The sequence below is a fragment of the Phocoena phocoena genome, chromosome 4 (assembly GCF_963924675.1).
Source record: "Phocoena phocoena chromosome 4, mPhoPho1.1, whole genome shotgun sequence".
Lineage (NCBI taxonomy): Eukaryota > Metazoa > Chordata > Mammalia > Artiodactyla > Phocoenidae > Phocoena > Phocoena phocoena.
In genome coordinates this window covers 73,502,908-73,519,446 of record NC_089222.1, presented here as the reverse complement: position 1 = coordinate 73,519,446, position 16,539 = coordinate 73,502,908, and the positions used below count along the sequence as shown (strand labels likewise).

Here is a 16,539-nt window from a genome sequence, read left to right as displayed (position 1 = left end):
TCTAGTATATCTGCCATTAGGTCTTTTTCAGGGACAGTTTCTATTGATTTATTTTTTCCCTTTGAATAGGCCATACTTTCTTGTTTCTTTGTATGCCTTATAAATTTCTGTTGAATACTGGACATTGGAATCTTATAATGTGATAACGCTAGAGGTAAAATTCTCCTTCCTTTAGGGTTTTTTGTTTGTTTTAAATTGTTATAGGATGTCTCCATGCCAGGGATTAGCCTGAGGTATACACGTATGGTCTTCTCAGATATTTTCTGAGCCCGTACCTTTCCCTGGGCCTGTGTGTTGACTTTCTGAATACTCCTGTATATGTGAACGTCCTAGTCTGGCTCCCAAATGGGAAAAAGAAAACGTAAAAGAGGGGGAAAAAAGGCACCAGCCCATTAACTCTCTAGAAGTCACTTCAGCCTGAGAGGTGGGGCCCTGCAACAGTGGCAGTGGGGTTTGCAACAATGGCTTCCTGCTTCTGTGTCTGCACCTCCACAATTAGAAGCAGGAATCAGCTATCTGAGCACAGATTCCCCAGTGTTTGGAGGACAAGATCCTTATTCCCCACCTTGGCTCCACAAACTTTATGTAAGCTGCTCAAGGAATGAGTGCATGGCTACCTGCTAGGGGGCTGAAGGTGGGGAAATGGGTAGTTGCTACCATGGTAAGAGGTGAAATAAATCAAATTTGACAGTTCAAACCATCCCCTAGAAGCTGCAAGCCTTCAATGAATTCCTGAGTTCCAAAATACAGTTGACCCTTAAACAATGTCAGGGTTAGGGGTGCCAACCAACCCTCCATGCAGTTGAAAATCCATGTATAACTTAACAGTCGTCCCTCCATATGCTTGGTTCCTCTGTATCCATGGTTCCGCATCCACAATCAACTGCAGATTGAGTAGTACTGAAATATTTACTACTGAAAAAAATCCATGTTTAAATAGACCCATGCAGTTCAAACCTGCGATGTTCAAGGGTCAACATCAGACAGATTCTGCAAGTCCAACTGTTGTCTAGGTGGGGAGATAGATTCCTGGTGCTTCCTACTCCATCTTCTCTCTAGCTCTATCACTGATTAATCTTAAATGTTAACCTAGCCTTGCATTCCTTAAATAAACCCAACTTGGCTGTTGTATTTTATCTTATTAAAAAAATTGTTGGATTCAAATTGCTCATATTTGGTAAGGATTTCTGTATCTATATTCATGGTAAGACTGGTTTGTCACTTTCATTTCCTGTGAAATCTTTCACAGGTTTTGGTATTAAATTAACGCCCATAAAATTAGTTGAAGAATCTTTATAAGACTGGTAATACTTCTTAGCTTTTGATAGAATTCAGTAAGTCCTTTTGGCTCTTTTATTTGTGGGAAGGCTTTTCATAACAAAGTCAAGTTCTTTAGGAGTACAGGTCTAGATTTTCTATTTTTCCTTTTCTATTTCTTCAGATTTTTTTAAAGCATAACTTTCAAACATAGAAGAGAAATATCATAAATACATATCTTGATGAGTTTTCAGCAACTTACGCTTACCTGTATATCTGGTACCTAGACTGAGATAGAGAACATTACATCAGCACCTAAGAATCTGGGTGTCTTCACTCCAGTCACCAACCTACCCTCAAAGAGTAACCTCTATTTGATTTCTATAAGCAATGATTAAATTTGGGATCATGGAGTATATATACTTTTAGGTCTGAATTTTTTTTTACTCAAATTATGTTTGTGAGATTCTTCTATCTATACTTTTGTGTGTAGTTGGAGATTGCTCATTTTCATTACTGTAGAATATTTCATTTTGTGTGAATATGTCATATTTATGTAGGCTCTGATGGGTATTTGGATAGTTTCAAGTTCTTAGTTATTTAGTATAGTATTTCCAACTTATCTAGTACATTTCTTTGGTAAACATACGTAAAATTTCTGTTGAGTATATATCTAGGAATGAGACTTTTGGGTCCTAAGTTATGTGTATGTTCAGCTTCAGGAGATACTGTAAACAAGTTTACCAATGTGGATGTACCATTTGCACTCCTATCAGTGTTATGAGCTTCAGTTTTTCCACATCCTTGCCAACATTTGGTATTGTTTCATTTTAGCTATTTTAGTATAACATATGACCTTGTGGTTTTAACTTGCATTTCCATGATTAAGCATTATCTAAAATGTTTATTAACTATTTGGATCCTCTTGTGAAGTGTCTAAGTCCTTTGCTCATTTTTCTACTGGGTTGTCTGTGTTAACATTTTTAATGTCCACTGGATGTTTAGTGATATTCCCATTTTCATTCTTGATGTTATTTATGCCTTTAAAATTTTCTTTCCTTGATATTTCTTATTAAATTTTTTTCAAAGAAAACATTTTTGATTTGTTAATCCTCTCTACCATATGTTTGTTTTCTAGGCCACTACATCCTCCAAATTTATTTACTTGACAATTTTGTTACCATTGAGTTCAAAACATTTATTAACTTATGGAGTGACTTATTCTTTGATCCACAGAATTTCCAAATATTTGGGGATTTTCCAGTGATCTTTTAATTATTCATTTCTACTCTAATTTCATCATGCTCAGAGATATTTGTTTTTAATCATTTGAAATCTGTGGCTTAGCATATAATTAGTTTTGGTAATTATTTTAAGTGCACTTGAAATCAAGGTGTAACTTTTGCAGATGTTGAGTGCAGTGGTCTATGTATGTCAGTTAGGTAAAGTTTCTAAATTGTGTTGTTGTATATCCTTATTTATATTTTTATTTGTCTGTTTTCTTATTCTATTCCTCTGTGATTCTTTTGTTACGTTCGCCCACTATGACTGTGGAATTATTATTTTTCCTATACAGCTGTTAATTTGTGCTTTAGATATTTTGAGGCTGTGCTACTAAAAGTGCAAAACAAATGTATAAATATATCTTCGTAATGGAGTGAACCTTTAACTTCTATGAATGTTCCTCTTTATCTCTAGTAATACTTCTTACCTTAGAGTATACTTTGAAAGTAGTATAAACCAGCTGAATTTATTTAGTGTTTGTATGGTATATCCCTTTTTTCTATTCTCTTTTAGCCCTTCCATAGACTAATAATTAAGGTATGTCTTATAAAAGCAACATATAATTGATGGGTTTTATAGCACACTATCCCAAAATATGGTACCTTGGCTTGAAGGAATTTGAAAAATGACAGGTACAGGAAGGACTCTCTGACCTTCCCCTGAAGCAGGTCAATAAGATCCTCATGTGAGAGGTGACCTCCCTATACCTGAAGAAAAGGACTATCCTTATCTCTGATGATGGAGGGAAGCTGAGAAGAATTTGAATGAACAAGCCTTACTAAGTTTCCATTAGTTTACTACTTTTAAGTCATATTGTCTGGTCCTATCACATTTTCCCATCACTCTCCACTCATCTAACCTAGTATAAAAATGTTCAGGTTTAACTATTCCTTTGGGTTTTCATTTTCTTATGAAGGTCCTATGTCATGTAAAACTTAAATAAATTTGCATGCTTTTCTCTTGTTCATCTGTCTTTTGTTACAGAGGCCCAGCTGAGAACCTGGAGGAATAGAAGGTAAAGATTCTTTTCCTTTTCTACAAAAGCAACATATAGTTATTTCTCATTCCTCTATTCTGCCAAGTTTTGTATTTTAATTGGACCATTTAGTCTAGAATTTAATTAATGAAACATGTGGGTTAATTTATACTATCCTACTATCTGTATCCTTTTGCCCCACCTATACTATGTTTCTATTTGCTCATTCCTCTCTTCTTTTAATATTTATTTAAATTCTATTTTTTGTCCTCTATTAGGTAAATATTTATACATTATTTTATTCTCTTAATGGTTACCCAGAGCTGCACTGCCCAATTAAGTAGGTACTGGACACATGTGACTATTTAAACTTAAAAATTCTAACATATGTTACTTTATACTTTAGTATATTAACATTGACGATTATGATAGTTAATATCAAGAGTGCTTATTTAATCCTCACAACAACCCTCTGAGTGGATATACTATTATTACCTGCATTTTACAGATAAAGGAATTGAGATGCAAGAAGGGTAAGTAAATTACCCAATCTAATAAGTAACAGAGACTGGATTTGTACTTAGAGGCTGTGCCTTAGGCATTTACTTACATGATATTTTCCATGGATTTGGGTTTAATAAAAATGGAGATTGGGTAAAGTTGTGCAATCTGTAATCTCTTTATGGCATTTCCAGACACATCGAGGATACAGTGTTTGCCCTAAAACAGAGGGAATAGTGAAGAAAAACAAGTGAACCAAGTATTTTCAACTATATCAAAGGTACATTTCCTACAAGTACAAAATCTGAATTATGATGTTTGGATCCTGTTCACTTTAAGCAAACTTGTCATTTCTGTTACGAAGACAATGAATAATGACTATGGATAACTGGTTTTCCATTCTCAAATATTACATTTAAAAAGGAATGAAAATACAGTTCCCTTACCCCTAGCTTTCACAGATCAGTAATCTCTCAAAACGGCAACCAATATGGGGTTCCTATCTTTTACTTCGCTGAGAAAGGGCACTAAAAAATACCCTAAGCGACCATCTTACCACAACCATCATTTCATAAAAGAATATATGATCAGGGCTTCCCTGGTGGCGCAGTGGTTGAGAGTCCGCCTGCCAATGCAGGGGACAAGGGTTCATGCCCCGGTCCAGGAAGATCCCACATGCCGCGGAGTGGCTGGGCCTGTAAGCCATGGCCGCTGAGCCTGCGCGTCCGGAGCCTGTGCTCCGCAACGGGAGAGGCCACGACAGTGAGAGGCCCGTGTACCGCAAAAACACACACACACACAAAAAAACAAAAAAACAAATAAAAAAAGAATATATGATCAAACAAGAATGTAAAAGTGTAGGATAAAGGCGAATCTTTAAAACTGAATAAATTTAAATTTATAAAACCTCACTACCACTCTATTTTTCATCTTACTGGTGACCAGTAAAAACTTTATCACAAACTGAAGCATTTGGAAACCCCAATTCTGAATTTAAGACGCTTTCCTGACATGCTTAAATTCACTGCCAAAGGCCATTAAGATTTTTAGTAAAGATGAGCATTTCCATGTTAAATAGGGTAGTACTTCTAATTTATCAAACAGATTTTATTATAACATTTAAAGTCAGGTACTACCCCATAATGCGTCTTGTAATCTAAGGGCTTGAATCCACCCGAATGAATGATAATTTCAACTCAGTAGGACTATTTAAAATAAAAAAATTAATATTTTATGAATATTTCAAACATATAGAAGGTAAATAACATATATACCTGTACCCACCACCTCCTTTTATTAGATATTACTATTTTACCTCATTGCTTAATTTTAAAAAACTTTACATTGAAACATTAACATTCTATCTTGTTTGCTTTATTTTACCTCCCTGTATATATATGTACACAATAGTTTAACAGTAAATTGCAAACATAAACCTTCTTTACCCCTTATTTCCTAAACACAATGACATCTCTTAAATAACCACAGTATAATTTCAGTTGGTCATCTAGTATCCTTTACTGCAAAAGGAAAAAAAGTATTCTTGCTCTAGGGTTCAATCCAGGACCACACATTGCATTTAGTTGTATTGTCTCTTTAGCCTCTGTCAATCTGGCACAGTTCTTTAGTCTTTGTCTTTCATGATCTTGATATTTTTCAAGAGTACAGAACATTCTTTTTCATAGAATATGCCTCAACCTGGGTTTGCCTGAAGTTTCCCATCAGATGGCAGGATACACATTTTCGGTAGGAATACCACAGAAGTGATGTTGCATCCTTCTCAGTCCATCATATCAGGAAGCATAAGATGTCTACTAGTGATGTTAATTTTGATCACTTTTTAAAGGTTTTTGTCTGCCAGGTTTAGATTACTATTTTCCTTTTGTAGCTGATAAGTATTTGGGGCAAGGATATGTTGAAACTATGTAAATATCCTGTTTCTCATCAGGTATTGATTCACTCATTAATTTTAGCATACACTGATGATTCTTGCCTGAAACAATTATTATCATGGTGGTTGTCAAGAGAACTCTCCTAATTCCATCATTCCTTCTAACCTTATTAGCAGACATTCTAATAATGTAAGGTAAAGCTTTCCCTTCTATCTACTTATTTATTCATTCATATATTTATTTATACCATGTATTTATTTATACCATTATACCATTATGGACTCTTGGATTCTTGTTCTCTGTTATAATCAGTTATTATCATTTATTTTAATATTCCAATTATGCCAGACTTGGCCACTGTGGGGCCTTACAGGTTGGTTTCAGTGTCTTTTTGACATATTTGTATCATTCTTTAAGCACTTCCTTAGTTTTCTGACAGAGCAAAATGTTCTAGGCTCATCTTGTACTTTCCCAGTGGAATCAGCCATTATTCTAATGAGTTCTGGACCTTTTTAATGGAGGATAGTATTTAGAAGCCAAGATCTAGACACTAGATATTCTCATTGTTTATTGATGAGTCATCATTTTTAGGCCTCCTTTGTGGACAGAGCAAGAAAACATATATACACATTTATATTTCTATATCTGTATTAAGATGCATGGGTTTATATTCATATCTCTAATTCCAATCCAATTACCATAGAGCTTATTCTACCCTCTCCCCTTTCCATATTTCTAAAATCCCTTCTTTGACAGTGAGAAATCTAGCTCCCATCAATTGTCAATATATTAATTTATTTGCTCAACTCTAAAATATACCTTAAAGTAGTTTCAGACCTATTAACCCATACCACTCTAATTAGAGTTCAATATTTGTTCATAGGCTTTCTGTCTTTAGCCTGTCTTCAAGGATTATTGGGATTAAGACTTCTCCCCTCCCTTCCTCTCTTCAATGAAGTTATTTGAAAATTAATTTAAAAATAACTATTTGAAACAGACTAGGTTTAGTCTGCTCATATATCATTCTGCTTTCCCCTCATCTTCTCTTTTTGTTTTTTTAATATACAAAATGTTAACACAGTTCTAAAGTCAAAATTATACAAAAAGGTATACTTGGAGAAATGCTATACCTCCATCCCTTCTACCTCAATCCCAATCTCCCATCCTTTCCACTCCTCCCTCGTAGGTAACTGATCTCAGGTTTGATTTATCATTTTTATATCTTATTTTTGTGTGAATTGTGTATTTATATCTTTTGTCCATTTTCTAATAGATTCTGGTCTCTATTCGCTCAATTTTTAAGAGTTTTTAATATTCGGGAATATCAGCCCTTTTCTTGAAGATTTTTTGTCAGTTGTTTTTTGACATTGGTAATGGTGTTTTCTCTTAGTTTTAGGAAAAGTTTTTTGGTCAAGCAAAAGTCTTTTTGTTTTCATGTGTTCAGAAGTTATCAGTCTTTTACTGCATCTGAATTTTGATTCACGGTTAAAAAACCTTCCCTATGCCCAGGTTATATTTTCTTCTGTCAATTATATTAGAGCCAATTTTTGTGTATGGTGTGAAGTATGGTTCTTTTATTTATTTATTTGGTTGCACTGGGTCTTAGTTGCAGCACCTGGGCTCCTTAGTTGCGGCATGCAAACTCTTAGTTGCGGCATGCATGTGGGATCTAGTTCCCTGACCAGGGATTGAACCCAGACCCCCTGCATTGGGAGCATGGAGTCTTACCCACTGTGCCATCAGGGAAGTCCCCCAGAAGTATGGTTCTAATTTACCTTTTCTCCAGTTGTTCCAGCACTATTTACTTAAAAGCCCATTATTAAAAGCCCCAGTGATATGAGATTGCACCTTTGTCATATACTATATTTTCATATGAGTTTGGGTCTTCCTGGATTCTCTTTTCTATTCTACTCGTCTTTTTGTCCTATTCATGGGTCATTAACACACTGTTTTAATTAAGAAGTCTTAACAGTATTCTTTAATATCTGGTAGGGCTAGAATCTCTTGTAGCTTTTCTTTTTGTGTGGTCCTGGCTTCTCTTATGAACTTCAATTCAATTTGTCTAACCCCATAAAAAAGCTGGTAGTTATTTTTACCGGGATTGTGCTCATATATAAAATCAGCTTAGACAGAACTGGCAGCTTTACAATGTTGAATTGTCATAGCTAAGAACAAGGGATGTCTTTACATTTGATCAAGTCTAATATTCTGTCTTTCAGGAGTGTTTTACAGATTTCTTCATGTAAGTCTGCATATTTCTCATTAAGTCTACTAAGTATTTTACATGCTATTTCTTACATTATAAATGGGGTTTTCTCTATAATAATCTTCTGATTACTGTTCATGTAAAAGAAAGCTATTAATTTCTGCATATTAATTTTATATGCTACCTTACTCTAGCTTTTTATTTTGTCTTTGATTTTATAAGTCTTTAATTTTATAATAAATTTATATTTTACAAAATAAATTTTGTATGGTTTCTAGGTTACTATATTATCTGAAAACAGAGATAGTTTTATTTCTTTTCCAATTCTTATGCCTCTGATTGATATGTATTGTGTAATAGCATTGACTAGTACCTTGAGTAGTAGTAGAGATAACGGACATCCTTGCCTTGCTCCTATCATAATGGCACTGCCTCAATGTTTCTCCCATTAAGGATTTCGATCTGTCCCTCTCAATCTTTTTCTTTTTTCTCTTAAAAAAAATAACAACAATCTCTGTATTTCTGAGATTTCCCCCTCCCAGTAGAGGTACTGGATTTTACCAAATGCTTTTCAGGCATCTGTGAATATATGATTTTTCTCTTTAGATCTGTTAATGTGGTAGATTACATTAATGGATTTCCTAATATTGAGCTGACTTTAAATATCTTTAATCCCATTTGGTCATGGTATATTATTTTTGCAATATGGTACTGGATTCTGTTTATTAAAATATTTAACACTTTTGTATTAATATTTATCAGTGATACTGATCTATAATTTTCACTGTCTTCATCAGGTTTAGATATCAATATCAGACTTGCTTCATAAAAAGATGCTCTTGAACAGTACTTATGGAGCTTTAGGATGATCTAACTTTTCAAGATTTATTAGAATTCCCCCATGAAGTCATCTGGGCCTGATGCTTTTTGTGGCGTAGTTTCTTGATAACTTGCTCTATTTCTTCTAAAGATTTCTTCTTCTATAGAAATCCTTCCATCTCTAATAGGTCAATTTTGGTAAACTGTATTTTTCTAGGAAATTATCCATCTCAACCAAGTTTAAAATTTTATTTATATAAAGATATGCAATACAGTCTTTTATGATTTCATAATATTTCAATGGTTATGTCCCCTTGTCATTTCCTGTGTCTAGTGTGTGATTTTCCCCTTAAAAAAAAAATCAGGTTAGCTAGTAGTTTGTCTATTGTGTTATTTCTTTCTAGATCTTCTGCTTTTCTATTCTCCACCTTAATTTCTTACAAAAATCCATTTTATTAATTATTTTTATTATAAAGAATATGTATGCAAGTGACAAAAATCTTAAGTAGTTCAGAAAGCATATAATGTTAAAGATACAAGTTCTGTTTTCCCCCAAAGCACTAGGAGGAATGTCAGTTAAAAGAAAAAAAAGGCTTGGTTAAGGCATAACTGATATACAATAAACTGCAGATATTGAAAGTATACAATTTGGTAAGTTTTGACATGTGTATACACCTTGAAATCATCACCATAATCAAAATAATAAATATATCAGTCACTCCCCAGTTTCATGCCTCTTTGTAACCTCTCCTTCCTGTCCTTCTCCAAGCAACCACTAGTCTGCTTTTTGTTACTATAGATTTGTATGAAATTTCTAAAACTTTATATAAGTACAGTTATTCAGTATGTAGTTTACTGTCTGGCTCCTTTCACTTAGCATAACTACTTTGGGATTCATCCATGTTGTTGTGTAACATCAACAATTTATTACTTTTTATTGCTGAGTAGTAGTCCATTACATGAATATACCATACTTTGTTTATCCATTCACCAGATGAGGGACATCTGGGTTATTTCCAGTTTTTGCCCATTATAAATAAAGCTGTTACAAATATTCATGTTAAGTCTCTGCATGGACATATGATTTCTTTCCTCCTATCTCTGTCAAAACTTGGTAATGGTCAGTTTAAAAAAACTTAGCCATTCCAATGGGTATGTAGTGGCTCCTTATTAAGGTTTCAATCTGCATTTACCTAATGAATGACTGTGTTGAGTATCTTTTCACGTGTTTATTGGCCATTTTTATATCTTCCTTCGAGAAACGTCTTTTCAAATACTTTGTTCATTTAAAAATAGGGTTGTCTTTATTATTGTGAGGAAAGAGTTCTCTACATATTCTAGATACAAATCTTTTATGAAATATATGATGTGAAAATATTTTCTCCTAGTATATGGCTTGTCTTTTTATTCACCTAACAGTGCTTTTTTCTTTTTCCCCCAAGAGCAGAAGTTTTAATCTTGATGAAGTCCAATTTATCATTTTTTTTCTTTTATGGATCGTGCTTTTGGTATATTATCTTAGGAATCACTGCCAAACCCAAAGTCATGAAGATTTTTCCTATGTTTATAGTTCTAGGATTCAGATTTAGGATCTATTTTGAGTTAATTTCTGTGTATGGTATGAGGCGTGGCTAGTCAATTGTTCCATCACCATTTGTTGAAAGAATATCCCTTTCTCCACTGAATTGCCTTTGCACCTTTGACCACAGCTGTCCATATATATGTGGGTCCGTTTAAGGATTCTCTAGTATGTTACACTGATCTACCTTTTTTTTTTGCGGTACGTGGGCCTCTCACCGTTGTGGCCTCTCCCGCTGTGGAGCAGAGGCTCCGGACGCGCAGGCTCAGCAGCCATGGCTCATGAGCCCAGCCGCTCCGCGGCATGTGGGATCCTCCCAGACCAGGGCACGAACCCTGTGCACCGCAACGAAGTAGTAGTGTCCCCTGCATCGGCAGGCAGACTCAACCACTGTGCCACCAGGGAAGCCCTGATCTACCTATCTTCATGCCAATATCTTTATGCATACCATCTTGATTAACTGTATTTTTATAAATTTCAAAATGAAGTAGTGTGAGTCCTTCAGCTTCGTTCTTTTTCAAAGTTGTTTTGGCTATTTTAGATCTTTTGCATTTCCATATGAACTTTAGTAGTATTATCATGTCAATTTCTACAAAAAGAACTCCTGGGATTTTTGATTGGGGTTGTACTGAGCCTAAAGTGCAAGTGAACAAAACTGATATCTAAACAACACTGAGCCTTTCAATCCATGAGCATCGTGCATCTCTCCATTTATTTAGGTCTTTAATTCTCTCAGCAATGCTTTGTAGTTTTTAGTGTACTGACCTGCAAATATTTTTGGTCAGATTTATCTCTAAGTATTTAATATTTTTTTAATGCTACTACAAATAATGTTTTTTAAAATTTCGATTTGGTCTAGTATATAGAAATACAATTGATTTTTGTATATTGATCAACACTGTATCCTTTGATCTTGCTAAACTTATTTACTAGTTCTAGTAGCATTTTTTTTTCTTTTTGTAGATTCTATCAGATTTTTTACATAGACAATCATGTTGTCTGCAAATAAGGACAATTCTACTTCTTCCTTTCCAATCTGGATGACTTTGATTTCTCTCTCTTGTCTTACTGCACTGGCTAGGACCTCTAGTACAATGCTGAAAACAAGTGGTAAGAGTGGGTATCCTTGACATGTTTCTGATTTTAGGGGGAAAACACTGAGCTTCTTTTATCATTAAGTATGATGATAGGTGTAGGATTTTTAGAATATTATTTATCAGTTTGAGAAAGTTCTTTTCTATTCCCAGTTTGTGGAGAGTTTAATCAAGAATGGATGTTGGGGGACTTCTCTGGTGGTGCAGTGGTTAAGAATCTGCCTGCCAATGCAGGGGACACAGGTTTGATCCATGGTCCGGAAGATCCCATATGCTGTGAAGCAACTAAGCCTGTGCATCACAACTACTCAGCCTGTGCTCTAGAGCCCGTGAGCCACAACTACTGAAGCCCGTGTGCCACAACTACTGAAGCCTGCGTGCTCCAGGGCCCATGTGCTGCAACTACTGAGCCTGCGTGCTGAAACTACTGAAGCCTGCGCGCCTAGAGCCCGCTCTCCGCAACAAGAAAAGCCACCGCAGTGAGAAGCCTGTGCACCGCAACGAAGAGTAGCTCCCACTTGCCGCAATTAGAGAAAGCCCGCGCACAGCAACGAACACATAATGCGGCCAAAAAAAAAAAGGATGTTGGATTCTGTCAAAGCTTCTCCTAAACTATGGATATAATCATATGGTTTTCCTTTTTTAGTTTAATATGGTGAGGTAAACTGACTGCTTTCTCATGTTTAAATTTACCTGGAATTCACTGGATAAACCCTAACTTGGTAGTTATATTATCTCTTTTATATTGTTAGATCAAATTTGTAAAAATCTTGTTTAGAAATTCTGCATCTATGTTCACAGAAATTGGTCTGTAGTTTTTTTGGTAATGTGCAGTCAGGTTTTGAAATCTAGGTAATGCTGGACTCAGAATAAATTGGGAAGCACTCCCTCTTTTTAGATTTTATGGTAGAAAATGGGTATTATTTCTTCCTTAAGTGTTTGATAAAATTTATTAGTGAAGCCACCTGGGCCTGGAGTTTTCTTTGTGGAAAGGTTTTTAAATACAAATCAATTTCTTTAACAGATGTAGGGCTATTCAAATTATCTATTTCTTCTTGAGCTTAAGTAGTTTATTCCTTTCAAGGAATTTATCCTTTTCATCTAAATTGTTGAACTCAGTGGTATAAAGTTGTTACTAATTTCTGACTATTCTTTAAATATTTGTAGATTTTGTTATTTCTCTCATTCCTGATTTTGGTAATTTGTGTCTTCTCTCCTTTTTTCTGACCAGTCTGGTTAAAGGTTTATCAATAACTTTGATCTTCTCAAAGGACAAGTTTTGGTTTCATCGATTTTATCTACTGCTTTTGTTTTCTTATTAGTTTCCTCTCTGATCTTCATTTTCTTCCTTCTGCTTACCACATAATTTCTGCTTTTATTTATATCATGTTCTTCCTTTATCTTTTTCTAGTATTTTACACTAGGGATTTGGTTTATTTATTCTCATTCATAAAAAAAATTTATTTAATTTTATTTTTGGCTGCGTTGGGTCTTCGTTGTTGCATGCGGGCTTTCTCTAGTTGTGGTGAGTGGGGGCTACTCTTCGTTGCGGCACGCAGGCTTCTCATTGTGGTGGCTTCTCTTGTTGCAGAGCACGGGCTCTAGGCACGTGGGCTTCAGTGGTTGCAGTGCGCAGGCTCGGCAGTTGTGGTTCACGGGCTTAGTTGCTCTGCAGCATGTGGGATCTTCCCCAACCAGAGCTCAAACCTGTATCCTCTGCATTGGCAGGCAGATTCTTAACACTGTGCCACCAGGGAAATCCCTACTCGCATTCATTTTTCTTTGGAAAAGTTCTTAAGGCTATGAATTTTCCTTTGATCAGTGTTTTAAATGTATCCCATGGATTCTGGTATGTACTACTTTCATTTTTAAGAAATTCTGTAATTTCATTTTGTATTTTCTCCTTCACTTAAGAGTTAAGAGGTGGCTTTAAATTTTCTAACTGGGAGAGAGACTGGCCAAGATGGCAGAGTAGAAAGACCCTGAGCTCACCTCCTCTCATGAGCACACCAAAATCACAACTACCTGCAGAACGACCATGTATGAAAAAGATCAGAACTTACCAGAAAAGATCTACAACTAAACACATAGAGAAGGAATGACAACAAGACAGGTAGGAGGGGTGTACTTGTGATATAATCAAGTTGCATACCCCTGGATGGGTGACCCATTAACTGGAGAATAATTATATTACAGAGGTTCTTCCACAGGAATGAGAGTTCTGAGCCCCTGGGGACCCTGCACCAGGAAGACAAGTCTCCACAGCATTTGGTTCTGAAGGCCAGTGGAGATCAATTTTGTGAGTCCCAAAGGACTGGGGGAAATAGAGACTTCACTATTAAAGGGTGCACACAAAATCTCACATGCACTAGCACCCAGGGCAAAAGCAGTAATCTGATGGGAGCCTGGGCTGACCTACCTGCTGGTCTTGGAGAATCTCCTGGAGAGGTGGGGTGGCTGCCACTCACCCTGGGGACACAGACACTGGTGGCAGCCACACGTGGGAGTTTTCTACCACGTGGACACTGGTGTGGGTGGTCGTCATAGTGGGATCCTCCTTATGGCTCATTAGTGCCAAGAACTGGCCCCACCTAACAGCCTGTAGGTGCCAGTGCTGTGATGCCTCAGGCCAAACTAACTGGGTGGGAATACATCTCCACCTATCAGCAGACAGGTTGCCTAAAGACTTCCTGAACCCACAGTCACCTCTAGACATGCCCCTGCCCAAGAGAGGGCCATGACCCAGCTACATCTACCAGTGGACAGGCACCAGCTCTGCCTTCCAGGAAGCCTGAACTAGCCTCTAGACCAGCTTCACCCACCAGGGGGCAGACACCAGGTGCAAGAAAACCATAATCCTGCAGCCTGCGGACCCAGCCTGCCCACAGAAGGCCAACAGAAGCTTTGGGACTCCCCAGACACTGTGACCAACTGTATGAGGAACCGCTCTGCCACCAGTGATCTGACACCAGCTCTGGGATCCCATGGCCCTGCAGCCAGACTCCAGGACCTGGCTTTGCCTGCTAGTAGTCCGGCACTAACCCCAGGACCTGGCTTCACCCAACAGTGGGTGGACAACAACCCCCGAGTCTTTTGGGTCCTAACTCTGCCCATCAGTGAGCTCACATAAGCCCTGAGGCATCCTGGGGTTCTGCAGTCACCCACTGTGTGACCAGGCCACGCTAACCAACAGCCAGCAGTCAGCAGTACAAGGCAGGGCCTGGCAACTAACCGGGCTAGGGGCCAACCAAGCCTACCACACTGCCCACATAGTCAGCCTCTCACAACAGAATGACCCCCCTTCATAGGGGGATCATCTGAAGCATGTATCTTGGGTGACGAGATAGGAGTGTGCTGCTGGGACACATAGGGCATCTCTTACAGAAGGCCACTTGTCCAAGGCTGGGAAATGTAACCAACCTACCAGATACATAAAAATACAAATAGCAACTCAGATAAAATGAGGTGGCAGAGAAACATGTTCCAGACAAAGGAACAAGATAAAACCCCAGAAGAAGAACTAAGTGAAGTGGAGATAGGCAATCAACCCAAGAAAGAATTCAAGGTAATGATTGTAAAGATGATTACAGAACTTGGGAGAAGAATGGATGCACAGAGTGAGCAGGTAGAAGTGTTTTTTTTTTTTTTTTTGGGTGATTTGTGCAGCTTGTGGGATCTTAGTTCCCCAAGCAGAGACTGAACCTGTGCCCTCTGCAGTGGTGTGGAGTGCTAACTGCTGGACCATCTGGGAATTTCCAAATTAGAAGTTTTTAACAAAGAGAAAATATAAAGAACAACCAAACAGAGATGAAGAATACAATAACTAAAATGAAAAGTACACTAGAAGGAATCAATAGTAAACTAAGTGACACAGAAGAATGGATTAGTGAGCTGGAAGACAGAGTAGTGGAAATTATTGCCACTGAAAAGAAAAAAGAAAAAAAGAATGAAAACCAATGAGGACAGTTAAACAGACCTCTGGGACAACATCAAGCACATCAATATTTGCATTACATGGGTCCCCGAAGAAGAGAGAGAGAAAGGGGCTGAGAACATAAATGAAGACATAACAGCTGGAAACTTCCCTAACCTGGGAAAGGGAACAGTCACCCAAGTCCAGGTAGTGCAGAGTCCCAAACAGAATTAATCCAAAGAGGAACATATCAAGACACATTGTAATTAAAATGACAAAAAATAAAGATAAATAGAAAATGTTAAAAGCAGCAAGGGAAAAGCAACAAATAACATGCAAGGGAACACCCGTAAATTTTTGATTTTTCATCAGAAATTCTGCAGCCCAGAACGAAGTGGCATGATATATTTAAAGTGATGAAAGGGAAAAACCTACAACCAAGAATACTCTACCCAGTAAGGCTCTAATTTAGATTTGATTGAGATCAAAAGCTTTACAGACAAGCAAAAGCTAAGAGTTCAGCACCACCAAATCAGTTCTACAGCTAATGTTAAAGGAACTTCTCTAGGTGGAAAAGAAAAGGCCACAACAAGAAACAAGAACATTACAAAATGAAAATACTCAACGGTAAAGGCAAATATACAGTAAAGGCAGTAGGAAGGTTAAAAGAGAAAAGTAGTAAAATCATCTACATCCACAATAAGCAGTTAAGGATTATATAAAACAATCAGATAAACAGTAATCGTGAAGGGAAGAGAGTACAAATGCCGGGTCTTTAAAATGCATTTGAAATGAAGAGATAAGCAACTTAAAACAATCATGTATACATACAGACTGCTATATAAAAGCCTCATGGTAATCACAAACCAAAAATCTGTAATAGATATACACACAAAAAAGAAAAAAGAATCCAAACATAACACTAAAGGCAGTCATTAAATCACAAGAGAACAAAAGAAGGGAGAAAAAGACATGCAAAAACAACTGCAAAGCAATTAACAAAATGGCAGGAAGAACA

General features: G+C 36.8%; 1 protein-coding gene across 16 annotated transcripts in view; it reads right to left on the bottom strand.

Moving 5' to 3' along the window:
* The window catches only part of DLG1 (discs large MAGUK scaffold protein 1), a 283,484-nt gene that overhangs the window by 7,498 nt on the left and 259,447 nt on the right, over window positions 1-16,539 (bottom strand). For all 16 annotated transcript variants that reach the window (XM_065875942.1, XM_065875943.1, XM_065875944.1 and 13 more), the window contains one exon: window positions 4,128-4,237. In XM_065875942.1, the coding sequence (XP_065732014.1) occupies window positions 4,128-4,237 (110 nt within the window). The remainder of the gene's footprint in view (window positions 1-4,127; window positions 4,238-16,539) is intronic.